General features: G+C 42.2%; 1 protein-coding gene and 1 long non-coding RNA gene across 8 annotated transcripts in view; one reads left to right on the forward strand and one right to left on the reverse strand.

Annotated features, from left to right (window-relative positions):
• The first annotated feature begins 2221 nt into the window (after positions 1-2221).
• Positions 2222-3477, forward strand: LOC112848023 (uncharacterized). The gene is made up of 2 exons (XR_003221894.1): positions 2222-2506; positions 2593-3477. It is a non-coding gene; the product is annotated as an uncharacterized LOC112848023 (long non-coding RNA).
• The window catches only part of LOC102075614 (uncharacterized), a 30725-nt gene continuing 6943 nt past the window's right edge, over positions 3345-27126 (reverse strand). For 5 of the 7 annotated variants that reach the window (XM_019363585.2, XM_019363584.2, XM_025910787.1 and 2 more), the window contains 9 exons: positions 25713-25791; positions 25415-25631; positions 24265-24545; positions 18647-23898; positions 9791-10007; positions 4988-5220; positions 4603-4887; positions 4423-4529; positions 3345-3909 (listed from right to left, as the gene is read on the reverse strand). In XM_019363585.2, coding sequence (XP_019219130.1) covers positions 3665-3909; positions 4423-4529; positions 4603-4887; positions 4988-5220; positions 9791-10007; positions 18647-23898; positions 24265-24545; positions 25415-25631; positions 25713-25781 — 6906 coding nt within the window. In that variant the 5' untranslated portion in view covers positions 25782-25791 and the 3' untranslated portion in view covers positions 3345-3664. Of the gene's footprint in view, positions 3910-4422; positions 4530-4602; positions 4888-4987; positions 5221-9790; positions 10008-15935; positions 15994-18646; positions 23899-24264; positions 24546-25414; positions 25632-25712; positions 25835-27126 lie in introns of those variants that run through there. The other 2 variants (XM_019363587.2, XM_025910788.1) reach the window with 2 other exon arrangements.

Below are 27126 nucleotides of genomic sequence, written 5' to 3' on the forward strand. Positions count from 1 at the left end.
CCTGGAATCAGTTCACCGATGGATCGTACCTGTGGCCCCGCATCTCAGCGTCCAGCTTTCACGGCATCTGTCCCCTCGTCTTCGCAGAGGTGGATCATCAGAATCTTTGTCCTCTGGGTCAATCACCCCAGCCAGCTAGCAACCCTGTGTTAGCTAGAGTGGCTCTGGTTAATGCTATGTCGCTAGCAAATAAGACCTTTATTTTGAATGACTTCTTCACCACTCGTCGCTTGGATTTTCTTCTGGGTACAGAAACTTAGCTAAACTTGGGTGAGTTGAGCCCGCTTTCTGAACTTGTCCTTCCAGACTGTAAAATTCTCAACTCGCCTCGGTCTACCGGCCGGGGTAGAGGCTTAGCCACTGTTTATAACAACAGTTTCAACTGTAGGCAGCTAACAGCTGATGCTTATGCTAGCTTTGAACTGCAGTTGTTTGAAATCCAGCCGTCCACTCTGATGCTATGTGTGCTGCTGTACCCACCACCGAAATACAATAAGAATTTTATCCAAGACTCCGTTGAATTCTTGGCAGGAATTATGCCAAGGTATGACATTTTTTTAATTGTAGGGGATTTTAACATTCCCAGTTGCTGCTTAAGTACACCGCTGCCTAATGACTTCTTAAATCTTAAAAAACATAACCTGGATCCAGCAGTTTAATCCAAATACAGACCAGTTTCTAAATTGCCTTTTCTTTCTAAAGTCCTTGACAAAGTTGTCCTTCTTCAGCTCCAGACCTTTCTAGATATAAATGGCGCTAGTAATTCAGTCTGGTTTTAAAATGCACCACAGCACTGAAAACTACTCTTTTAAAAGTTTTTAATGACCTTTAATGAACTTTTACTGACTTGGGAGATTCAGCCATTGTCATACTATCAGACCTCAGTGCTGCCGTTGGTACTGTAGATCATGGGATTCTTATCTCTCGGCTTGAGCGCTGTGTCGGAATCAAAGGGACTGCACTGGAGTGGTTTAAATCTGACCTGTCCAACCAAAGTTTTTCTGTTGGATTGGGGGATACGTCATCCTCAAAAGCCTCACTGTCTTGTGGGGTCTCCCAGGGGTCCATTCTTGGTCCAGTTCTCTTTCTCTATTTGCTGGGGTGGCTGTAGCTCAGGTGGCAGAGCAGGTCGGTGGTTCGATCCTTGGCTCCTCCAGTCTGCATGCCAAATATCCTTGGGTAAGATACTAACCCCATGTTGCTCTCCGATGCATCCATCGGAGTGTGAATGTGTATGAATGGTAGACTACTTAGCACTTAGGTCAGAAAAAAGTGCATGTGTGAATGGGTGTGATTGGGTGAATGAATTAGTTGTATAAAACGCTTTGAGTGCTCAGACAGAGTAGAAAAGCGCTATATAAGAACAAGTCCATTTACCATTTACCATTCTATTTACATGCTCCCTATGGGTTCAATTTTTAAAAAACATCTCATTCCATTGTTATGCAGACGACTCACAGATTTACCTGCCACTGAAACGTAAATCTGTGAGTCCTCTGAAGGTTTTGCTAGATTGTTTGGATGATGTTAAGCCATGGATGGCTTTAAACTTCCTTAACCTAAACAAACAGAAAACAGAGATGACTGTGTTTGGTCCCTGTGACCACTGCCACTTTGGCCCTTTAGAAATGTATAAAAAACCCTTTGCGAGGATCCTAGGAGTGATTTTTGACTCTAATCTAACGTTTGATAAACAGATTAATGCTGTAATCAAGTCCAGTTTCTTTCATCTTCAGCTACTTGCTAAAGTGAAGCCATTTCTCTGTTTTTAGAGGCTCTGAGGGAGCTATCAATGCCTTCATTTCATCTCGCCTCGACTACTGTAATAGTCTTTACTCTGGTGTTAGTCTGTCATCAGTTAGCCGTCAGCTGGTCCAAAACGCTGCAGCACGGTTACTAACTGGCACACTCAAACGAGACCACATATCCCCCACACTGGCATCATTACAGTGGCTGCCAGTTAGTTTTAGAATTAATTTTAAGATTTTATGATTTGTTTTGAAGGCATTGCACGGGTTAGCACCCTCATACATTTGTGATCTTGTAAACTGGAGCACTCCTGCGAGATCGCTGAGGTCTGCGGACCAAAGCTGTCCCGAGGTCCAGATTAAAGCGCAGAGGAGCTCGGGCCTTTGCTGGGACCGCCCCTTCACATCAGGACCTCCCAACATTGGACACTTTCATAACCTGTCTGTCACTTTTATTCCTTGGCTTTTGTCAGGGTCCTGGGTCTGAGCGACCCAGGATCCCTGAGCAGTTATGGCCTAATATTATAATATATATTTTGTATTGCTGTCCCTGGTTCTCCCTGCTTGTATGTGTATGTGTGTGTGTGTGTGTCTGAGCACTCGTTTATAGGCGCCTTCAGGCCTGGTGGGTGTGGCCCTGCTAGGGGACTGGCCACACCCAAAGCCACACACCTGCTCCTGATCAGGCCTCGTCGGGGGAGCTACTTAAGAGAGTCTTGGAGCTCCCACCGACGCGGGATCATTGCGTGAGACTCCACGTTAGTCACCCAGTTTAGGTCCAGTTGTTTAGTGCATGCATGCTATTGTTTAGTGTCCTGACAGCTGCCGCTATTGTTTCCCGCAGGAGGAGCGTGGGAGGCCTGAAGAGCAGCGAGCACCGGGAGTGCAGACACGGGAGCAGAGAGCACAAGGAGGACACGACACGGGAGTCTTGGGAAACACGGGGATTTACTGTTGTTTTTCACCATACACTGTAAATAAACGCACTGTTCGCACACAGAGCACCGCGCCAGGGTCCTCATTCCCTGCACCCCCCACGGTCTGCCATGCCGAACCGTGACAGCTTTTAAGTCAGAATGAGTTTGTATTATTTTTATTTGTCTTATTTCTTAGTCAAATTATCTAATTTTATGAACCTTTTTCTTAACTCTTATCATATCTCCCTATGTTTTTATTTCTATTAATTATCTTAATTGTACAGCACCTTAGTCAATGGTTGTTTTAAATGTGCTAAATAAAAAATTTTGACTTTGACAAAGTGAGTCTGAAAGTCTGCAAGACGGCAGTTAACAGTTAAGTGTGTGTGTGTGTGTGTGTGTGTGTGTGTGTGTGTGTGTGTATTAATCATTAATAACACAGAGTTTTACACACAACTTTATTCCTTCATTTTTTTATGGTGGTAGCATAAAACCAGGTTAACTTAGCAAGGTGATCACCAGTGTGACCTCTGACCCCAAACACCAGTGTAACCTCTCTCTCTCTCTCTCACACACACACACACACACACACACACACACGCACACACACACACACACACACACTTTGTTTTCTGATCTGGAATCAGTGAGGTGATCCTGCTGCGTTGAAATGAACTACTGTGTTGTGGTTTAATTACACAAGTCATATCATGATTCATATGTTGTGCTATAAGCAGAGGCCCAGGGCCCACTCACAGGTACCTGTGACAGGTGTTACACAGAGAACACACAACAGCTCCTGTGATTACAAATCACTGTCTTTGAGCTGCTTTTTATTCTCAGATTAAAATCTTTCAGAGAAACTCTTTTCCTTCTTTGTTTTCTCATAAAAGAGGAAAAGAGGATGATGACAGTCAGAGAGGATAACAAAATATGATAATACTGCGCTTTCTCAGTTTGGATGTCTGATACATTCAGTTAAACACACACACACTGTTGTTATTTTCCACTGTTGTTGTTGTGTTTCTGTATCTTGGCTCTCAGCTCACGGCACATCTCTTTGTACTCTGACGTGTTCTTTGAGTACAGGTTTCCGCCCTTCAGCCAGTCCATGATGCTGTGCCTCTCCTCCTCGTTCAGGACTCCTTTCTTGTAGTAACCTTCCACCAGCAGCTTGTCTCCAACATCGTGGTAGCGCTTCGTTGCGTCTCTGGACATATTTGAGATGTTCAGCATGAGGATTCCTGCAGAGTTCACACAGCGAGCAGAGAGAGGCGGGGTTTACTCACTGAACAGGAAATGGTGACGCATCGCACTATATCTGTTACTGTGACCACTGAGGCGTGACACTCATTAACACACAAATATCTATTTTCCTTAAAACCACAGTGCGAGTCCGTGTGCTCATACAGTGAGGTTTGTGTATTTGTTGATTAGCTTGTGTTACTGATTCCTGGTTATGTGATCCTTCTACATGGTGCTTCACGTGTTCCTGTACTAATAATTAATAACCTGTGTGTGGCTGTGAAACCAGTGTAACCAGCACCACAGTGAGTCTGTGCATTAAACTGCTGAAAGACTTTGACTGCAGTGTGTCGTCATTTCATGAAAAACACGAGTTCATTTTTACAGACAGATGTTTCTTTGTGTCGTTTCTATGGTGACGAACGCCCTCATCTTTGCTCATCGTCTCATCAGTAACCTGGTTTGTAACAGCACATAGTACTTCTATCTCTAAAGGCTTGTTTGTAGCGTACCTGCATCCTCTCTAAGAGAATTGGATGTAACCGGATTGGCTGCCAGCAGCGACATCTTCACCAGTTTTTCCCCGTCTCCAGAAATAAGAATCTCCTCAAGCTTCTCGCTGGAACAGAAGCATGTTAGCTATCCAAAGAAAACTCTAAGTTTAGCTCCAGGACGAACAGATTTGTTCTCACCTGATTATACGAGACTCTTTTCTGTTGCGCCAGGTCAGGCCTGCCTCATGGTGTGATTTCAGAACCTCTCTGCACAGCCCGCGATCTCCGTTTTTATCCAACAGTGCATGAAGGTGGGGACTTTTGTTTTTCAGGTTCTCTCTTAACTTTATGTTCTCAGGATCCTGCAATGTTTTAAGGGCATTCTGAAAGACACATTTAGGTGGCACATGGTCTGCTTCCACCGCTGGCCTGTTTTCACCACATTCTCTTTGGTTTGAGGTTTCCACACGGATTTTGTACACACTGTTGGCAAGAAACACATTCAGAATACGACTTAATGTGTGTTACCATTAAATGTGAAGTTCGATCTGCTGGTCGTCGTGGTCACACATTAAATACTTACTCAGCGTGCGTTCCAACCAAACCCAGACGTCGTTCTTGGATATCTCGTAATTCCTCTGGACTCAAACCTTTCTTGCTCGTGTCGCCCAAGATGGCGTTGAAATCGTCTACAGCTTTTCTTCGTGCCTTTTGATCTCCTCCACATATGTAATATCTTCCAGGAGAGTTACAGGTTTCTTCATATCCTTTCTGCAGCTTCAGAGCTCCTACGTATTTGGGTAGGTTTTGCTGAAGCTGAGTGAAGATAAAACATGACATAAGATGAGTTACCTAATTGCTTCCAACATCTCCTGTGCAGACTTTGAATAACACAAAGGCTACACCTTCTGTAAAAAGGTAAAACGTTGATTGGGTCCATAATCGCACAGACCTCCAGAGGCCAAGTCAGGCCGGGCTAAGCCTGTAGAGACGGCCACAGAGATCGTGTTTGATGAGTCCAAGACAGCTCAAGACGAATTAGAGTTTTGTGTTTCCCAGTTTGCAATTTCTGAGAAAAAACCTTGTGTTTACTTCCATATGCAATCAGTGAATTACTGTTGCACTAGCCAGCCGTAAAGGGTGAGACTGGCCTTAGTGTTTTCCCATTTGAACGAGCTAAACCAGATCATTGTGCACCACCTCTGGTTTGTACAACAGCCAAGCTAGTTACTAAGGAGTCTGTTAAATCTGCTCCTGAGCTTGTACTCCCAGCGGCTTTTTCACTCAATTCAGTTTTATTTATATAGCGCCAAATCACAATAGCAGTCACCTCAAGGCGCTTTATATTGTACAGTAGACCCTACAATAATACATACAGAGAAAACCCCAACAATCATATGACCCCCTATAAGCAAGCACTTTGGCGACAGTGGGAAGGAAAAACTCCCTTTTAACAGGAAGAAACCTCCGGCAGAACCAGGCTCAGGGAGGGGCGGGGCCATCTGCTGTGATTGGTTGGGGTGAGAGAAGGAAGACAGGATAAAGACATGCTGTGGAAGAGAGACAGAGATTAATAACAGATATGATTCGATGCAGAGAGGTCTGTTAGCACATAGTGAGTGAGAAAGGTGACTGGAAAGGAAAAACCCAATGCATCATGGGAATCCCCGGCAGCCTACGTCTATTGCAGCATAACTAAGGGAGGATTCAGGGTCACCTGGTCCAGCCCTAACTATATGCTTTAGCAAAAAGGAAAGTTTGAAGCCTAATCTTGAAAGTAGAGATAGTGTCTGTCTCCTGAATCCAAACTGGAAGCTGGTTCCACAGAAGAGGGGCCTGAAAACTGAAGGCTCTGCCTCCCATTCTACTTTTAAATACTCTAGGAACAACAAGTAGGCCTGCAGAGTGAGAGCGAAGTGCTCTAATAGGGTGATATGGTACTACAAGGTCATTAAGATAAGATGGGGCCTGATTATTTAAGACCTTGTATGTGAGGAGCAGGATTTTGAATTCTGGATTTAACAGGAAGCCAATGAAGGGAAGCCAAAACAGGAGAAATCTGCTCTCTCTTTCTAGTCCCTGTCAGGACTCTTGCTGCAGCATTTTGGATCAGCTGAAGGCTTTTCAGGGAGTTTTTAGGACATCCTGATAATAATGAATTACAGTAGTCCAGCCTGGAAGTAATAAATGCATGAACTAGTTTTTCAGCGTCACTCTGAGACAGGATATTTCTAATTTTAGAGATGTTGCACAAATGGAAGAAAGCAGTCTTACATATTTGTTTAATATGTGCGTTGAAGGACATGTCCTGGTCAAAAATGACTCCAAGGTTCCTCACAGTGTTACTGGAGGCCAAGGTAATGCCATCCAGAGTAAGAATCTGCTTAGATACCATATTTCTAAGATTTTCAGGGCCGAGCTAAAGAACCATGCACAAAATAAAAAGGTTCTTTGACGTATGATATGTTTAAGACATATTGACATATCCATCCCTCCCACCTACCTCCCTCTCAAACTGTCTTATCGAGATTAGATCCTGGTTCTCCTCCAGTTTTCTCAAACTTAACAGTAATAAAACAGAAGTTTTACTCGTTGGTACAGCCTCTATCTTAACCAAATCTCACAGTTTCTCCATTAACATTGAAAATTCTCCTACCCTTCCCTCTCCTCAGGTAAAGAGTTTGGGTGTCATACTTGATAATACTCTCTCATTCCAGTCTCACGTTAATTACATAACCCTGCATACTTCCACGTATGTAATATTAACCGACTCCACCCCTTCCTTCCTCCCCATGCTGCTGCCATCTTTGTCCATAGTCTTATTACTTCCCGGACTGATTACTGCAGTTCCCTCTTATTTGGTCTCCCCAATAAGTCCCTCCATAAACTCCAACTTCTTCAAAACTCTGCAGCTCAGGTCATAATTTGTACTCCGTCAAGAGCTCATATTACCCCAGTTCTTCAGCAGCTTCACTGGTTGCCCATAAAAGCCAGGATTAACTTTAAAATCTTACTTCTCACGTACAAGTGTATCCATAAATCTGCTCCTTCCTATCTGTGTGATCTGCTCCATATGACCACTGTTTCCTCCCCTCTCAGATCCTCATCTGCCATTCATCTTGTTGTTCCTTCTGCTTGTCTTACCACTATGTGGAACAGAGCCTTCTGTCACTCTGCTCCTCGGCTCTGGAACTCTCTTCCTCCAGCCATAAGAAATATAGACTCTCTTCCATATTTACAGTTCAAAACACATCTGTTCAAACTGGCTTATTCGCTTTAGTGCTGATTTTATCTGTTGTCAAGCTCTGTTTTGCAATTTTAACTTATTTTATGTATTTTAATAACTATTGCCCCTTTTATTTTTTTATTTATTGTCTTTTGTAAGGTGACCTTAAAATGTATTATTATTATTATTACCATGACCTCTACCTCTTGTCTTCCATCAGGCCTGTAGAGTGCACTTCCTGATTTAAGGCTGAGACCACGTTCCTGTGAAGGGTCTCAGTCATGTGTCTGTTGTATCACAGTAACAGTCTACTTCCAAAACTTCTCTACAAAGCACTTATGTGGTGCTAATTATGAGGTATCAGCCTTACAGATAAAAAATCCCAAATCCTAAATCCCAACACTTCGGAATATCTGTCCCCCTTCCTTGTTCCACAGAATGGTGTGATGCTAGTCTGTCTTTGAATGTGATTGGCCACATGGTGTGCCCATAAAAATAAAGTCCTGCCCCTGCCTTCATGGATTCTTAGGAGGGCTAAAGCGTCGTCTCTTATTGTTCGCTACAAAGAATTGGCTTTTAGAGCCGGCTAGTACATGAAATAAAACATCACTAATACCAAAGGGCTCAATTTTGGCTTATCTGACCATGTTGTAGAGGACCCCACACACCCCTCACACACTCTTCACCCTGCTGCCTTCTGGAAAGACGTACCAGAGCATCCGACCCCTCACTGCCAGACTGTGACAGTTTCCTCCCCCAGGCCGTCAGACTCCTGAACACTCAGTGACTGGACTGATATACACACACATACACACATGCACACATGCACACACACACACACACACACACGCACACAGCACTGTAACTGCAATAAGTTAATCAACCAATTCGCACTACAACCTGGTTTGCCTCTTATCTGTAGTTATTTATATTTAATTTAATAACTGTACAGTACTCTCTGTATATAGTAACCATTGTCCTTAATGTAAATATGTAAGAAAAATTGTGTATGTTTCTGTTCTGTGTCCTGTTATGGGCTCAAAATGTGGTCATAAATATTTTGTGTATATTTTAAAAAAGCGCCCCTCCGACAGCCAAACCCATCTGTTCTCTGATTGGATTGTTACATTTGTGATTGACATGACATTGACCAATCAGATGACAGGAAGAAAAATAGGGTCAAAATTCGTACTTGTAACTTGCAGGGGGGTTTTTGGCTAAGTCCACACACAAATCTTTTTTACGCACGCACAAATTCTTTTTACACATACAAAACTGATTTACAAGTACAAAATATTTATGACCACATTTTGAGCCCATATCCTGTGTACTGTTTGTTTGTATATGTGTCTTTTTGGCTGCTGTTACAACCAAATTTCCCCTTGTGAGACAATTAAAGGATTATTCTATTCGATTATTGTATTCTATTCTATGCACACACACGCACACGCGCGCACACACACGCACACACACACATGCGCACACACACACACACATGCACACATGCACATATGCACACACACACACGCACACGCACACATATGCACACACGCACACGCACACATACACACACACGCACACACACGCACACACACATGCACACGCACACACACGCACACATGCACACATACACACACACGCACACACACACACGCACACAAAGTAACTTTTGTACAATACTCAGTATTTTGTACATTTCCATGTCTTGTGTCTGTGTTGTCCTGTTCTGTCTGGAGTTTCACTGGCTTTTCTTGTTTTGCAGTTTTTGCACATTACACTTTCTGTAGTCCTGTGTTTGTCTGTCATATGTAGCACCAGGGTCTTGGAGAAACGTCCCTTGTTAGCCCTACCTGTTGACCCCTGACCCCTGTACGGTCCCTGTAACTGGTCCCCAGAATCGTGAGTAGAAGAAGGTGTGGATCCCTGTATCATAGCTCCAATGACGATGACTTTTTAAAGCCATCGCACACACAGTTAAGACAGGCTGAAGTTTCTTTAACTGGAAACTCTATCGGCTTTCTGGAACAGGATTAAGATTCATTTTTTCCTAAGTTTCTTTATTGATTAGTCTTTTGAGTAATAATTCACGTAAATGTTGTCTCATTAATTTGAGAAGAAAGAGAACACATAGACCATATTAATAATAACAGTAAGACTTACATTGTTTCTGACCTGCTCCCGAAGCATCCGTGCCTCTTTTCCTACATCACCTTGATTTTTACAGGTGGCCTGGGCAACAGCGTGGAAGAGGCAGTTCTGATCTTCTGAATTTACTGGGATCGCGGTTCCATCTGGTATCAGGATTTCAAAATGACCACTGCACGGGCTCTGTTCACCACGAATCCATTTAGTTATCTTTGAGAAGAACCCCCTCCTCCTGTAAAAAATACATGAATAAACCAAAAAAAAAACAACAAATCAGTCACTCTGGACAAAAAAGGGAAAAGGTGAGACTAACAAATCTCCCTGTAAATATAAGTAGTCCATAACATTTGTTTATTATATAAACAAATGTATATTATATCCTGTTCATAGCCTGTACATAGCTTGTACTCACTACAGCCTGTACATACTTATAGTTATAGAATATTCATAACATACTTCATACCGTGTACATTATAACATACCATAATAGACCCATTTCTGTAATATACTTACACATCTATATTATTGCTAATATATATTGTAATATATCTATATCACGACTAAAGCACTTTCTGGATGGATGCAAACTGCATTTCGTTGCCCTGTACCTGTGCATGTGCAATGACAATAGTTGAATTCTATTCTATTCTATTCTATTCTATTATTACTTTAAAATTTATTTAAGAGTTTTGATTGGGACCAATAATTATGTTGTACATAAAATCTGTCATGTAAGTTGTGTCCACCAGTGAAGCTGTTGGAATAATACTGATGAAGAAGCATAAGGAAAACGAATGTTGGAAATAATGTATATAATCAGATTAAACTATAACAGTAAAGGAAGTCAATTCAATTTTGTTTTACATATCACCAAACCACAACACCCAGTGCATCATGGGAATCCCCCAGCAGCCTACACCTAATGCAGTAAAACTAAGGGAGGATTCAGGGTCACCTGATCCAGCCCTAACTATATGCTTTAGCAAAAAGGAAGTTTGAAGCCTAATCTTGAAAGTAGAGATAGTGTCTGTCTCCTGAATCCAAATGTATGCTATGTCTTATAATGTAATATAATGTAAACAGAATTGGTCCTAGCACTGAACCCTGTGGAACACCATAATTGACCTTAGTGTGTGAAGAGGACTCTCCATTTACATGTACAAATTGGAGTCTATTAGATAGATATGATACAAACCACTGCAGTGCAGTACCTGTAATACCTACAGCATGTTCTAATCGCTCTAATAGGATATTATGGTCAACAGTATCGAACGCTGCACTGAGGTCTAGCAGGACAAGCACAGAGATGAGTCCACTGTCAGAGGCCATAAGAAGATCATTTGTAACCTTCACTAAAGCTGTTTCTGTGCTGTGATGAGCTCTGAAACCTGACTGAAACTCTTCAAATAAGCCATTCCTCTGCAGATGATCTGTTAGCTGTTTGACAACTACTCTTTCAAGGATGTTTGATATGAAAGGAAGGTTGGAGATTGGCCTATAATTAGCTAAGACAGCTGGGTCTAGAGATGCTTTTTAAGTAAAGGTTTAACTACAGCCAGCTTGAAGGCTTGTGGTACATAGCCGATTATTAGAGATAGGTTGATCAGATTTAAGATTGAAGCATTAATTAATGGCAGGACTTCTTTGAGCAGTTTTGTAGGAATGGGGTCTAAAAGACACGTTGATGGTTTGGAGGAAGTAATTATTGAAGTTAACTCAGAAAGATCAATTGGAGAAAAAGAGTCTAACTTAACATCGATGGTACTAAAAGTAGCTGTAGATAATATTACATCTGTGGGATGATTATTGGTAATTCTTTCTTTAATGATTAAAATTTTATTTGTGAAGAAGTTCATGAAGTCATTACTAGTTAACGTTAAAGGGATTGTTGGCTCAGTAGAGCTCTGACTGTTTGTCAGCCTGGCTACAGTGCTGAAGAGAAACCTGGGGTTGTTCTTATTTTCTTCAATCAGTGATGAATAGTAAGATGTTCTGGCTTTGCGGAGGGCTTTCTTATAAAGCAGCAAACTATTTCTCCAGGCTAAATGATGATTGTTACACACCATTTCAATATTAACTGAAGTGACATCCGATTAATGTAACCGGGTGTCATTATTGACCCTGAGAAAATGCTAACTTCCTGGTTTGAGACCGGATGTGGAGTTGTACATTTCCGGTAGCTTTACTTTGTGGTCAATTGGTACTGCGAAGATATTCTCCAAAATCATGTCCAAAACTCGAAAACGGAAAGATCGCGTTAAGTTACAAACAGGAGAAGGTGGGAACACTCACCACTGTTGTGTCATAAAAAATCTAATGATCAATTTTGACGTTTAAAGAGTTTAGATCAATCAGTTGTTTACATCATCCACATTCAGAAGCACATCTCTGTATAGTGACAGTTCCTATGATTTAAACAGGCAAATGTTCAGCATTCAAACTACAGGTGAACAATAGTCAGACCAGATGTTTCCCCATTATGTCGATATCAGCTAGTCAAGTACACACCTACACAGCATGTTAACAAACCATGAAAAAAAGCCACACAAAAAAATGAACGATTGCTGGTGAGGGTTTCTCTACATTAGTATTTACGAAGGGTGTGTTGTGACTTACCTTCAAAATTACAGTGGTCCCTCGCTATAACGCAGTTCACCTTTCACCTCGCTGTTTCGCAGATTTTTAGTGCAAGTTTGCATGCTTTTTTTTTTTTACATCACATTGTGTCCTGCGTCCTGATCGCTGCAGACGATCTCCTCCGTGACGTCTCTCCTGTACAGTACAGAATCGCTGCATCGATCGCTAGCAGTGTGACTCTGAAGTGCAGTACTGGATGTCCACGATGTCCACGCATCAAAAAATAAAATTGGCTACTTGACTTCACCCATCGCTGGTTATTTTTAGAACATAACACCCGCGATAAACGAGGGACAGCTGAGAAATATAACATTTGAATCCCTTTTCTCTTTTGCTCTGAGGCGCGGGGGAAAAATATCGACAAGTCGATGAACATCATTTACAGTTATATTGGGTAAATGCCCAAAACATCTATAGAAATGTAAATCGCCGCTTGATTCATTCATTTGCTTAACTTGTGTTGGACCGTAAACAAGGCGCGAATAGGACACCGGAAACAAAGCTCCCCACAGGCGTTTCCACACCGGAAGTAGCATATGCTAACGTGCGCATAGTCAATTGCAGATTGTAATTATAATTTTACCAAATCTACATTTTTCCTTTCCCAGCAATTTCAGGGTTCCTTCAGTGTCGCCTGCCTTCGCCTCTGACAGTTGACTATGGCTGCTGGAGTCTCTAGCTTCACATTTCTCAAAACAGAATCACCAATAAAAGTGGCGAAAAACTAAGTGAGAGATCAACAGGTGGTGTACCGGGGTGTTCTGTTTAGAGCTACACTTCCTCCTCACCATCACCCAGCCAGCCTTCTTTCTTGTTGCTCAGGACTATCTGCTGAGGAAGAGCTAAGGGTAGCAAAGCTAGCGTTGCCTGCACTACCCAGATAGCAAGGAAACATTGAAACAATGTTGAGTCAATATCAGGCGACGTCATTGAAGCAACGTTGAAGTGTGACGTTGACCCAACATCACTCTTGCACCCATTTTTAACGTTGAAACAACGTCAGGTTTTGATGTTGAATCAATGTTGAAACCTGACATTGATTCTACGTTATATTTTCTAACACTGTTGACATTGAAACAATGTCAGATTCTGATATTGAAACACTGTTGAGCTATGGTATTGATTTTCCACCTCTTTCGTACAGTTGCTTTTTATTGAAAAAAAACAAAAAACCAAAAAAGGTCAATAGACATGTATCATTTGCAAAATACTTTATTAAAAGACAAAGTTTCCTATTTACATTTCTATGTTTCACGTCACTTTTTATTATTTACTCCGGGATGGGGATGGATGATGTGCGTCCTGCGCGCCACCCGTTTTGTTGTTCACTTTAGGCGGTTATTGTTCACTTTAGGCTCATAAAACTACAATAAATGTTAAAACTTACCAAATATGCATCTGCACAGCGCTGTCTCTTTAAATGCCCTTTTTTGCTTTGTCTGGTCCTTGGTTTTTTCCCCTGCCCAGTTGAGTACAGAGGCCAGCTCCTTTGTAATGGCATAAACCATTACACGGCGGACTCGCACCTCCAGTGTGGTCCAGCAGCACCAATCAACGCAAAGCGTCTCACCTATAGACACATTTTATGAGATGGAATTAGCGTGTCTCATGTCTTAAATGTGTATGCAAGTGCTTGTGTGTTTACTTCATGTAATTGATGATAGAAACATGTCATTTAGTTTTCCCTAAAGCCTGATTTTCAAGTCATACAAAGAATAAACCAAAGTACTGGCAGTACAATGTATTTCTATTCCCTTTTGTTGGATATTCATTTGTTAGTTCTTGTAACTGCTAAAAGTGTTTACTAGTTTTTGCCTGTCACATATATTTGTTATACCATGTAAACTGTGAAATTCCAAGATTTTCAAACTTGCCTTGTAATAGTGGCCTCACAGAGTCTCTGGAATCTACAGAAAAAAAAAAAATCACAACAAGATGACATTCAGGAGTATAAATTGGTTTGGTTTTTTTTTTTAGATAAGAGTACAATGACATTGTGATGCAGCTTTAAAACTTTTTTAAAAGCATACCATCTATAGGGAAGACATCAGACTCTGCATGCTGGCGAGATCGCAAAGCTGTGTCGGTTTGTGCCGGAGTGGCGAAAGGTGCCGGAAGCTGGGTGTGGCATTATGATGGTTGCTATCAGTGGGCTGGGGGGCAGACTGGAGTGATGAGGGCTGTTTAGAAAAAGATAATTTTTTAAGTATTTAAGAATACAGACAACTTGTCAAAAAAAGTTTCCTTGTGTCAGACACAGATATGTACACAGACACTAGACAGTATTATATTACCTGGTATTTTCACTCGAGGGGCCTGGGGAAACCGTTTTTTTGTAGGTTGCTCATCCTCTGAGTCCGTATATGTGTACAGGGGATTTGGTCTAAAGAAAAGAAATTAAAAACGGTCTTAAGTAATTGTAAATATGCTTTTGGCATATTGTTTCCTAAAGTTAGTTTGATTTCTAACAACACACACAGGAAACAGAGACGTGCAAGAAGGTACAGTATACAATGAATTTTTGAAGTGCACAAGTGTACACGACTTTGCATTTTTAGTTTAGTGGAAGTTTACAAACTTCCACTTTTTGGACTATATTATGTGGTGATATTGCAGTATGCAAGCACCACAGATATGTATAAAAGACAAGATCATAAATTCTTAACAATCAAAGATATGTTTGTGAACAAAAGGGTTTTACTTGTGCTTTCTTTTAAGACTGGTCTGGGTTTCTTCTTCGGACTGAAGGTCAGACGTATCACAGCGTTCACGTGGATATCTCTGAAGACTGCGTTCTGCTTCGTGAAATGTGCCTGGAAATACAAACACAATGTACGGCCAGACATAAATTACGTGTGGACAAAAGGTGCAAACGCATAGAAAAATCAGCGTTTTCAAAAATACGCTGGTACGTGTGGACGTAGCCTTATTCATTATACAAGGCACAAACGGAAAGTCATGTACGCGTGCAATGTAAAGTTAGGTCAGCGTGCAACGTACAGTCACGTGGGCATTCAAACTGAGTCTAAAGTTTTCGTGTGCGAATTGAAACGAGTGCTCTCCAATCATCAAAAGTAACAAAGTCATTGAACACGTTTATACAGTTACCATTACGTTTATCAATCATATATCACAGATTTAGAATTTTTTGTAGTACTAAGCAACTACAGAGCGAAAGTCTGGGTCAAGCGCCGAGGCGACGGCAAGAACAAAGGAAAACTCGAAGCGTTAAAGCTAGCTTTGTACGGGAATATAACGAAGAAATTATGAAACAAAAATGTTTTCTTTGTTGATATACTTTGTTAGCAGTGCAGTTTATTTGTTGCCGGATTGTAAGAAGTAGACACAATTTCGGGCTCGTAAATAACAGTAAAAAACTTGTTAATGTACAACATTAACGAGTTTTTTACTGTTATTCAAATGCAAACATGGAAATAACGAGTAGGAAAAAAAAATCATTCATTCTTACCTTATACTAATCGTGGTGCAGGCCAGTGCAGTGCATGAACTGATGCCTTCTCCGGTCAATTCCGCTGAGAGTAAATCAAATGTCCCGCTCTACTGTAGAAGACAATGAATACCTGGGGGGATGTACCAATGTGAGAGGGGTGCTGCGGAATAGTCCAAGTGATCGCTGCTTTAATTTCCCGGTCAACTATACATAAATTGCACGTAGACATGATTTTTTTAAAGCTGGTGAACTAGACCAAGTCATTGATAACAAATGAACAATAAATCTACTTTCTCTGGTACTTTATACCCGATCAGTTGCAGTGCAATTTAATGCTCAACTACAAATCGATGGTTTTTGATGGTGACCGGAGCCGAATGATCGTCAACTATAAATAGACGTTTTCTCGACGTTGTTGTTGTCACCTGGTCGACTACAAATAGATCAAATATCAATGACAAAAAAACAACGGTGAATCAACATCGTTACAACGTCTCTATAGTAAGACCGTCGGTTTACCACAGTATTTCAATGTTGTTACAACATTGGCATTTCAACCCCGACCATATATGACGGTTCGGATGAAAAATCAACATAGATTCAATGTCGTCTTGCTATCTGGGTAACTACTAACTATCTATGCTATTTTCCAGAGTCCAGAGCTGGTTTTCCATTCACTGAGCCTGGCCTCCAGAAGTACAATCAGGCAACATTTCTTTCCAGTATCTGTGCTAAACAGAGCTGAGGAGAAACTAAACATTTGAGAAGGAACTAATGGCTCAGCTACAAGCTAAGCTAATAGCTACGCTAAAGACACTCATTGGGTCTTTAGTGTGGGCGACTCAGCAGAAAGCGTGCTTTGGATAAATCACATGAAGATTACAGTTTGAAATAAGTCTTTATCTGAAGGTCTATAATTAAACAAGTTACACATGTTAACAAAACACTGTCATGGTCCTGGGTCATGTGACCCAGTGTTTTGAGTTTTAGTTTATTTGGATGTTTATTGTTTGTTTAGGTTCATTAAGTTATCCCAGCTCATTTGTAATTCGATTACCCTTGTGTTTAGTTTCTCTTGCCCTTCATGTGTGTTATGTCCGTGTGTCTTATGTTGTCAAGTTCTTGTAGTCATTTCTGCCATCTTCCCCTGTACTCAGTCTCCCTGGTTCTGCGTCTACGTTTCATGTCTATGCAGTTATGTTAAGTTCATGCCATGTTTCATTTCCATGTCTATGTCTGCGTGTTTCCTGTTTTATTTTGGAAGAGTCTGGTGTTCTTTGTTCATTGTAGTTAGTGTTACACTCCCCTGTATTGTCATTATGTTCCATTCTAGTCAGCTGTGTTCTCATGTGTCTCCACTTCCCCTGATCGCCTCATGTGTGTATTTAGTCCTCAGTCTTGCTGTGTTCAGTGTCGCGTCGTCTGTGTTCCCAGCCTCCATGTTCTCGCAGCCAGTCTGTACAATCATCGCCATGGTTTTCTGAGTCTCCTTAGTTTATCAGTATCTGTTTCCCAGTTTAGTTTAGGTTCTGTTAGTCACGCTGTTTCTGCTTTGTTGTGAGACCTGTCATCAGCCACAATAAAGGCTCGCTTTCAGTTAAGTTTACTCCAGCCTACTCTTGTGTGTTCGCACCTGGGTCCACCACACACACCACCGCACGGTCTGTCCCCTCAGATCGTGACAACACTACTGTGCACTGTGTTAGGAACAGGAAGTGATACGAGAATGCCAGAAAAAAATAAAAACTGGGAGGGTACAGGAAAATAACTGAGTCCTTACCAGTTCACAGCCAGCAAACCAACACAGGACAAGTCATTATAGTGGGACCACAGGATGTCAGGATGCCAGCTCTATGTTATTATTCACCATGACTGGTGTCAGTTCTAGCTGTTCAGTGGGTTTCTGATTTGCCCTCAGACTAAACAACTACACAAGTTTGGGGAAAACAGTTTGTTAGTTTGTTTGTCCCCTGATTATCAGACAGGAGAATAATTATTGTTAAGTTTTTAGATAAAGTTTCTTTTCAACATTGATTGCAGTGTGTGATCATAATAGGGTTGATATACTCCTCATTAGAAGGATACGAGCACTAACCCCACGGTGTGAAGGGTTAACTAAGAGGCACAAACAGAGTTGAGTGTTGACGGCAAATTGCTACCTGCTCACAGAACACAGACAGGAAGGGCTGCTTGTATGATAACAGGGCGTTCCAGTGAACAAGAAATAAACACTTAATAGTGTTCCTTTAAGGCGGACATCAGCATGGAAATAAAACATCCCTGGTAAAAACTGTGAGGTAGGGAGTTTTCTCACACAGGACAAGATCCCTGACTGGAGGTTAATGACCGCTGCCATGAGGAAGGACCCCGAGAATAACAAATCAGGGAGTGCTGAGCCTAAACCACGACATCTCCCCATCAATAGGCAATCACAATTATTTCCTGTTTCCATGTGTCTAATATATACTTTGAATTATGAATTGTACTTCACTTCTCCATGTACAGACTGCCTGACACTGAGAAGTCCACAGCTGTGCAAGCCCAATTTTAACTGCCTGATAATAAAAGAGAGTAAACTGCTAGACTGTCTCCTGAACTTCTCTCAGCGAAGAAGAACCCCACAGTATCAAAACCAAAGTCTGGAAATTGGGATGGGGAGGGTTACCCTTGCAAAACAGGTCAAAATTAACTTTCTGGCCAATATGAGTTGGTCAATTAAAAAAAATATTGTTTTGACTTATTTAAATGAGAGGCGCAATATCAAATATGTATGTGTCACTCACTCTGTTGGATTTTCTGGCTCCTTCTTCAGTTGGAGGACTATATCGCCTGCGGAGTCCTCCTTCCCAGGAAAATAGTCTTCTGAAAGCTTCTTTCCATCTTTGTCCACCATAACCAGTTTGATTCCTTTGCCTTCCAGAGCATCACTCTGAGTGAGGACATGGATGTCCAAAGCTGTAGCAGGGCGGTTAACATCAGAAATGTCCTCTATGTAGCACTCCAAGTCTTTCTTGTCAGACTCTGACAGGGACTCACGTGGACACTGGATGACCTTTTTCATGTTGTACTTATACTCCTGGTTGTTAAAGAAACTTTGGGTGTCAGCCCTGCCAAGTATGTTGCTAACAGCACCACCAACAGCATGGTTTATTTCACTTATGCACATTTTGCTCATGATGGAGGTCATATGCCTGGAACAGGCCTCAACATAAGAGTTTGAAACACTTTCTGCAATCATGTTGATGAGTTCATCTTTAAAGTGTTTCACATCTGATAAACTGTGCCTTTCATCCTGGTCATTCCTTTCTTGAGGTAGTTTTTCCATGCTTTGCAAGAGCTTAGGAACAAAAGTGTTGTTAATGACTTTCTCTGTTGGTATCGAATTCCATATTTGTACAAAGACTGTGGCATATTTAGCTGCTTCCAAACCCATTAGAATATTTTCTATTCGATCGGACCCTTTTTTGCTCTTTATGTGTTGTGTTACAGCACCACAGACCGCTGAAAGTCCATCAAGAGCCTTAAGAACCATGGTACAATTCATCATCAGGTCAGGAATCACTTCTCTTGTTATCAGATCCACTGACTGAAGCATTTCTTTCTCACACTCTTTGTGAATTCTGAATTCACTGGACCCATTCTCCAGGATATTCTTTGGTATTCCTGAGCAAATGAAGCTTGTGAGAACTTCATCCAGGTCATGGTTGGCTTTTATGAGTGAAAGCACCTTTTCCTCAAAGACTCTCCTCAGAACTTTTTGGAAAAAAGCATTAATTGCCTTCTTAGCAGTATAACTCAGAGCACTGAGGCATCCTTGCTTCCCCAGTTCCTGAACTGCATACTTTCCTGCCTTCAGGAAACACTGTTTTACTGTGTAGGAACTAGTCTTTGCTCCTGCGATCAGACCTTTTGTGCCACTACGCACTGCACTTGCAGCTTTCTTTAGTCGGCTGAATCCACCAGAGATCAGAGACAACCCAATGCTGATGGCCCATTCAGCCCAGTCAAAGCCTCCTTGTATCATTCCTTTGATCCCTTGAATCATGTCAGATACCCCCTCACAGATCAGTCCAAGTCCAAACTGACTGGCACCACCACATGACAGAGCACAAACAAGAACACCTGCTGCAACTTGAAGGGCACCGAGAACAAAACAAGCAAGGGCATCATAGCAGAACTCGGGCTTCTTTTTAACCTCAAAGACTGTGCTAAGGCTGTTCTCACAGAGCATCATCAGCTCATTGGTGGTGATTAAATCTTTATCTTTGGAAAGATGGTACACACTGGAATCCTCTACTTCTGCATCACCTTTGCTGCCATCGAGCTGTGTCAGAGTTGTCAGGGCACTTTCAATGTATCTTTTCCAAGATTTGAAGATAGTCATCCTGGCTTGCATTTGGATCTGGAGGTTGCTGTATGTGTGGTGTGGAACAAAGCCACTCGTCACTGAAAAATTACAAAACATCATCGTATTTGTTGATTCTGAGAGATAGACATCCACTGCAGACTGTGCTTCCTCCAATAATTCCTTTGCCTCAGCTATGTAGTCTCCTTTTCTGAGGTTGAGTGTGATGTAAGCTTGATTATAAAGTGCCACAGCACTGTAGAAATGATCACACTCTGCAGCTCTCTGCCAGTAAGTCTTTGCTCCAAAGTCACATTTAGTTTTGTTCATGCAGTGCAGGTCAGTTCTGCTTGCTGCCTGTTTGATGTAATCATAGAAATTATAGCTAGTCCCCTGCAGGAGGAAGTCACCAGTCTTCTTCAAGTCTTTGGTGAGGTCTTCTCTCAGCTTGCTGATATTGTCATGTCTGCTGATGTGCTCTTCATGAAGGATGAGCCACAAAGCCCATGATTCTTTCAAAGCATTCAGTGCAGTCTGATAGTCGAACTTGTTTTGATGGATCTTAAAATATTCAGGAACATCCTTCAGCTTCATCTTGGACAGGTCACTCATTTCTTCCACCGTGTAATTCTTGTCAAAGTTACAGAGAAACTGACAGAAACCGAAGAACAGAGTTTCCTTCATGTCAATTTCACAGAGTTCATTTTTCTCCATACTGTTTAAATGTCTGAGCTCATACTCCTCTCTGAGCTGTCTCATGGTTTCGATTGAATGGCCTCGGTAGGCTTGTGCAAGATGGCCCTGGTTGAGAACCATCTGAACCATCCCTGGGTTTCCTTTTCGGGCGGTGCGTCCAAAGACCTGTCGCTCCACACGGTGACTTCTAGGAAAGTATGTGAGGAGCACAAAGAGACCTCCACACTCGTTTACGTCCTGCTGAACGTGTATGTCTGTCCCACGGCCACCGAGGCTTGTAGCAATGATAATGTTTCCCCGGCTAAAGTTCTGTTTCTCGATGTTGTGCTTCTCGCTGATTGTGTACATGGTGATCTCATTGGCTTGCCTTTCTGGAACATGCATGTTTGTCTTCAGCTCATCTGCAGTTTTAACATCTTCACAAATGATAAGAACAACTTGGCCTCTGTCTGCAGCTCTCTGTGCAGTTTCACAGATCACCTGGATCCACTGAGTGTTGCCTCCACTCACCTGAACTGCTGGCAACTCAACAAGCTTTTTATGGCGGTGAGCTGGAATGACATAGCTTGCTGTTTTGTAATGCCGTTCTAGAAATACTTTCTCAGCTTGCCCCCCTAATGTCCCAGAAACACCAAAAATGCCTTTTCCATTGAGGTACCTTTTAAAGAAATGGACATTTGACATGTAATTTGTTACATTGGACAGCTGTGAAATGGCCAGCTGGTGCTTCATCTCCAGAAACTGTTGTAGGCCGTCACCCCATCGCTTGTTTTTCTCCAACACCCCACTGGCCTCAAAGTCCACAGGAATTATGGCATCATACTGATGACTGTCAGCATCACTGAAACCACCTGCGTCAGCTTCAGGTGCTTTCTCAATCATGTACTCTCTTCCCTGAGTCATTCTGATGGCTTTTAAGGCGTTCTCGGCAAAAACTGGTAACTGATTCTCAATGTATGTTTTCAAAAAAGAGGGGATCACAATAAATCCCTTACACTCATCCAATGACTTCACTGAACACTCATCAGAATATTTAATTGTTGATTTTAATTTGTCCACAGCTCCTTGGATGATGGATTCCTCGGACATGATTTCACAGGCACAGCCATTCTCCAGGAGAAGCAGGCTGACATCAGGGTCTCCATGAGAGCTGTCCTTCCTGTAAAGTTTGGCTTTGTTGTTCATTAGTGAGTAACAATTTACAGATACACCGTTTTCTATTTTTGTCTGAACTTGTCTCAGCAGCTCACACTGTTCTTCTGGTCCAATGTTGGCCATGATTTTCTCAGTAGCTTTCCACCTGGCATCCTTAAAGCTGTCAGTCTCTGTTTGTGTCTGACCATCTGCTTTATTTACTTCATCCACATCCTCCTGTGAATAAAACCCCAGCTGGGCACCAAGAACAAGTATGTCAGCAGCTGAAACATCTTCTGATTCTGAGCCAACCACTGCTTGCATTACAGCCTTGTGGAAGTGCTGGATCCTGGTTCCCCACCTGATCTCCCCCGTTTCAAACATTTCTATTGGCTTGCAGGACGACATCATGGCCCAGATGCTTGCCAGGACTTGTTCCATGTGCCTTAGGCTGCCGGCTTGGTGTGACAGGAACGTGACCTGGACACCACTGTCCAATGTCATGTAGTCCACCTCATCTGCTACCACACACTCAAACCTCCTCGGACCTCGGGTAGTCTTCTTCTCAAACTCTTGCCTCAGTGTATCTGCTGCAAACGTACCAACTGTACCATAAACGACCTGCTGGCTGTATGCATCCTCAAGCAGCTTGTCATGATCTTTAAAAGAGCAGCTATCAATGTGTGTTGGAGGCACCGTGGAGGATGTAATACCAAACACATCATATAATTTTCTCCACTTATCCTGATCACGACTTGCTAACAGAGGAGAGCTTGTCACAATGTCCACCTTTATGCCTCGGGTGGCCTGTATTGTAGCAAACATGGCTAAAATACAAGTTTTGCCCTCTCCAGTGCTGATTTCCAACAGACAACCTTTCTTATCCTTAGACTGTGGCAGCAGGAGTAGCAGCAGTGAGGCCAGCTGACTGGGTCTTGGGAAGTAGCCCTGAACATGTTCACCGCTTTGAGTGGTAAAGGCGGTGCATTCCTTTACAGCTCTGGATACGATGATCAGGACTTTCTTCAGAGCATCAATCTTAGGATCGTCAAAATCAAGAGCAGTTATTATCTTTTTACAGTCTTCAATCATCTCCCTGTTAATGGGCACACTTCCATATTTGGGTAGCTCTTCTTCAATATATGTCAGGACTTCTCGCAGGAGTGACGGGACACACTTTGGAAAGTTTTTGTTTTCTATTTCAGCCAAAAGTGTGTAAGCATCTTTGTCTCGCTCAGCTTTGTCCACACAATGTTGGATGTACTCTGCAGGATCGTCTTCATTCAGGGCAGAGAGAGCGTCGTCACAGCTCAGCCCGTACGTGCACGCTTTGTGGAGGATTTTTGTGACTGTTTTCTGATCCATGCTTAAGGTCTTTCCAAGGAAAAGCTTGATGTCTTTTGGTGCCCAGATGTTGTTGAAGACTATTTGACTGACAATGTCCTTACCTGATCGGGGTAGCTTTGAGGACAGATCCAGAACATTTGCTAACACCTGTTGGGCCAGTGTTGGATTTTCAGCATGTAGCTGTTCCTGCAAACTGAGGAGGAACTCTGTCTTCTTGTCTTGTCCATTTTGGAGGAGATCTTCAAAATCAGGGTCACCCTCTAAGGTCACCTTCAGCACTGCCTCCAGGATGTTGAACCTCTCAGTCAGAGACAGCAGCACATATCCAGTAGTCTGATCCAAAGCCCACAGTAATGAAGTGGGGACGAAGTGGGGGTGCTCATTAAAATATTGTAATGTCAGCTTATTTTGGAGAGTCTTCATCCTGTCTTCCAGCTGGATGTGTAAATGTTCATCCTCTCTGATGTCATACTTTGATAGAAGTTTTTCAAACTTCTCATTAACATCAGTGACCTGTATTAAAGAGGAACAAAGACACGAGTGTAATAGTATCAGCAGCAGAAAACTGTATGCAGGGTCAAATAATGTAATCCTCACCTGACCATAATGTTTTAATTATTATGAATGTTTTGGGTATCTAGGACAGCAAACATCTGTTCAGAACTGTGATGGATGTTCTGCTATGAGGAGCTTCAGGAGTAGCAACTTACAGGTTTTTTTTTTCCCAAAAAAGAGAAATTTGTCATCTTCCAAAATATAGGGTTGGGACATAGTGAGGGTTACGATGACTTAAATGTTAGACATTTAAAAGGACCCAGAGCCTCTTTGCTATCCTTTCCCAGATGCCTGTAGCTGTTATTACCTAAGGCCGGACCCTACCTCATCTCTCTCTATGTGATGTGCTATATCTTCCAAGAGCTGGTGTAGAACTTGAGAGTGCTGCTGACGGTGCTCCCAGGTTTTGAGGTTTTCCTCCTCCTGAAGCCTGTTGTGTGCTTCATTGAGCTTTTTTCTTAATGTTTCGTTCTCCTTTTCCATCTGTTCTTGGATCTTCCTCTGTCGCTCAAGCTCTGCCTGACGCCTTTTCTCTTCTTCTTGTTTCCTGCATCGCTCCTCTTGTTGGCGTTTCTCACACTCTCGTTTCTCTTCATCAATTCTGCCTGTAGAGAAATTAATGCATGCTTAGAGTAATTAAATTTGTTTTTAATTTGTTAAAAGCTTCTGACATGAAACCATGTTACACTGCAAAGAGCTTGGTATTGGCTCTCACTGGAATACTGTATCACTTCCTGTTCCTGGTACACACCGGTGGTTTGTGCAGCGTCATCTGTGTAGCCCAGTTAATTTCAAACACTTACTTAGGTTACAGTATGAAATAAGTTGCTATGTATGATTTATCAGGGCACACTTCCTCTTCAATCAGCTGCAAATTTTATTCAGTGTTCACATATTGTGTCATTAGTAGTGTGGCCTGTGTTTTTGTACTTTCTTCACTGGTACTTTCCTGTTCAGTGTGTCAAGTGTTTAGTTATTGCTTGGCCTATTTTGGGGATAATAGTACTTATATAAAGTATAAAGTAGTAATAAATATAGCTTGTTCATAGGTTTGCAGAACAAACCATTGAAATTAAGCCTAAAACTGGCCAGGAGTCTGTAGCAGGTGTGGGCCAAAGCAGCTTAGCCCTGATTAGCTGTCCCACACCAGGTCCTCCTGAGCAGCAGGGAAATCAGGCTGGTTGGGTGACTGTGAAGAGGAAATGTAGCAGCAAACTATTTCTCCAGGCTAAATGATGATCTTCTAAATTTGTGACACACCATTTTCTCTCCAGCTTATGAGTTATCTGCTTTAAGGTAAGTTTTTGAGAATTATACCACAGAGCCAAATACTTCTGATTTGAGGCTCTATTGTTCACAGGAGCTACAGTATCCAGAGTGACGTAGTCAGTCACTCCAGGTTTTTGTTAACTTTCTGATTTCTTTCTGGTGTGTGAACTCTGGTCTTATTAACTGACCACTGACTGATACTTACCAAAGTTAGGACAACGGTCAACAACACTACCTAACATGTTGTGGACCAGTTCAAATTCCTTGTGGTCTTTACTCTCTCTTATGGTGTACGAAGCGCCACCACCTGCACCAGTGAGGTCACTTTCTGAGTGATCTCCATATCTAAAGGAGAGCCCCCAAAATGGTGGTAATGCATGCAGGTACTCTCCTGTGCTGTTGCCACGCACTGTATGCACACCCTGAAGGAAAGAGAGGGGGAGGGACTAGGATGAATGACCACACACAAGGGTGAAACTTATAATTTGGATTTGTAGACTTACCTCTCTCCCCTTACTACAGTAGTGAAATGTGTAGGGGGTCTCATTATGTATCGTATAGAAGTTCCACATGGTTCAAGCTCTATAAGACAAATGAAAGAGAAAGAGTTTAGAGAAGGTCAGAAGGAGGTTTACTGTTATTGTGGAGATGACTGGGTGCTGAGAGAAAAGCTGTGACCACATTAATGTCCCTAATCAGGTTTGTGTCCAGAGTGTGGATGTTTGGAACAACCCCAACAGTCCAACAGTACTGACAGACTGACAGTTACTTTCAGGGCTGTACTTTTACTCTCTAACAGAATACATGGCATTAGTTCTAAATGCAGACACTTACAGTTGTGTAACTGCAGTTGTGGGCCTCAAGTGGATACTTTGATCTTTAATATGCAGTGAGATTGTCTTAATCATCCAGGTAAGTAAATCCCAAAAGGTTGATTCTGTTCATCTGGACACGTGTGTGTGTGTGCGTATATGTATATACTTTTTTGTTCCATAACCATTTAAGAGATCATTTAAGAAACTCCGAATGACTGTCTTACTGTGTCCACCTCAGCAGCGATGGCGTGCTGTGAGAGACCCTGCTTATGCAGTTTAACAACCCAACCAAGCTCAAAAAGAAAGTTTTTTTTTGCCTTTGCCATCAGAAAGTCCTGACAGTGTGACTACCTGACAGAAAAGGACAATGAATCCACATTTTTGCACAGATTTGGTCTTTTAAAGGCATGTGGTCCTAAACTTTTGATTTGCTGTAAAACAGCCTGTTTCAGTTTAAGTGCTGTTTTCAACAAATTGCATACTCAAAAAATATTTTTTCTCACTCCCACTTCTTCTTGTTGCATGTTGAAGCTCTACTTGGAGCCTTGTTAAGATCCAACCATGCAAAATTTGAAAGACTACACGCCTTTGGAGCGGGATTCCCAACTGGGGCGTCTATATCCAATAAGGGTCCTAAGGCTAGACCCCCCATAGTAAGCAAGCCTACCGCAGACATGAATGAGACAGAGAAATATGAAGTCATGCCGGCTCGGACGTCGCCCGGATCAACAAGGTCCACGTCACGTGTTGAGGAACCAGGGCACCCTGATGAGAAGTGGGCCACTGGAACAAGAAGGCAGCAGTGGGCAAGAGACGAAAACAGGGCGTTGTTGGAATGTTACTACGCCAGTAACCCTGGTGGAAAGGGTTACGTGAATAGGATGAGGGACCTATGGATGCTTCGATACCCAACATCCACATTGACGGCAAAACAACTAGTAGCTCAGTGTTCCAACATTCGGAAGAAGGGACTGCTCTCACAGCTAGAGACTGACAAGGTACCACACACATGCTACAGCAACAGGGAGTCAGGATGCCAGGTCAGGGGGGAGACATCATCACCCCCACCCGAGATTGGCTACCAAGCCCCAAGTACAATAGA

Source organism: Oreochromis niloticus, linkage group LG10 (assembly GCF_001858045.2).
Source record: "Oreochromis niloticus isolate F11D_XX linkage group LG10, O_niloticus_UMD_NMBU, whole genome shotgun sequence".
Taxonomy (NCBI): domain Eukaryota; kingdom Metazoa; phylum Chordata; class Actinopteri; order Cichliformes; family Cichlidae; genus Oreochromis; species Oreochromis niloticus.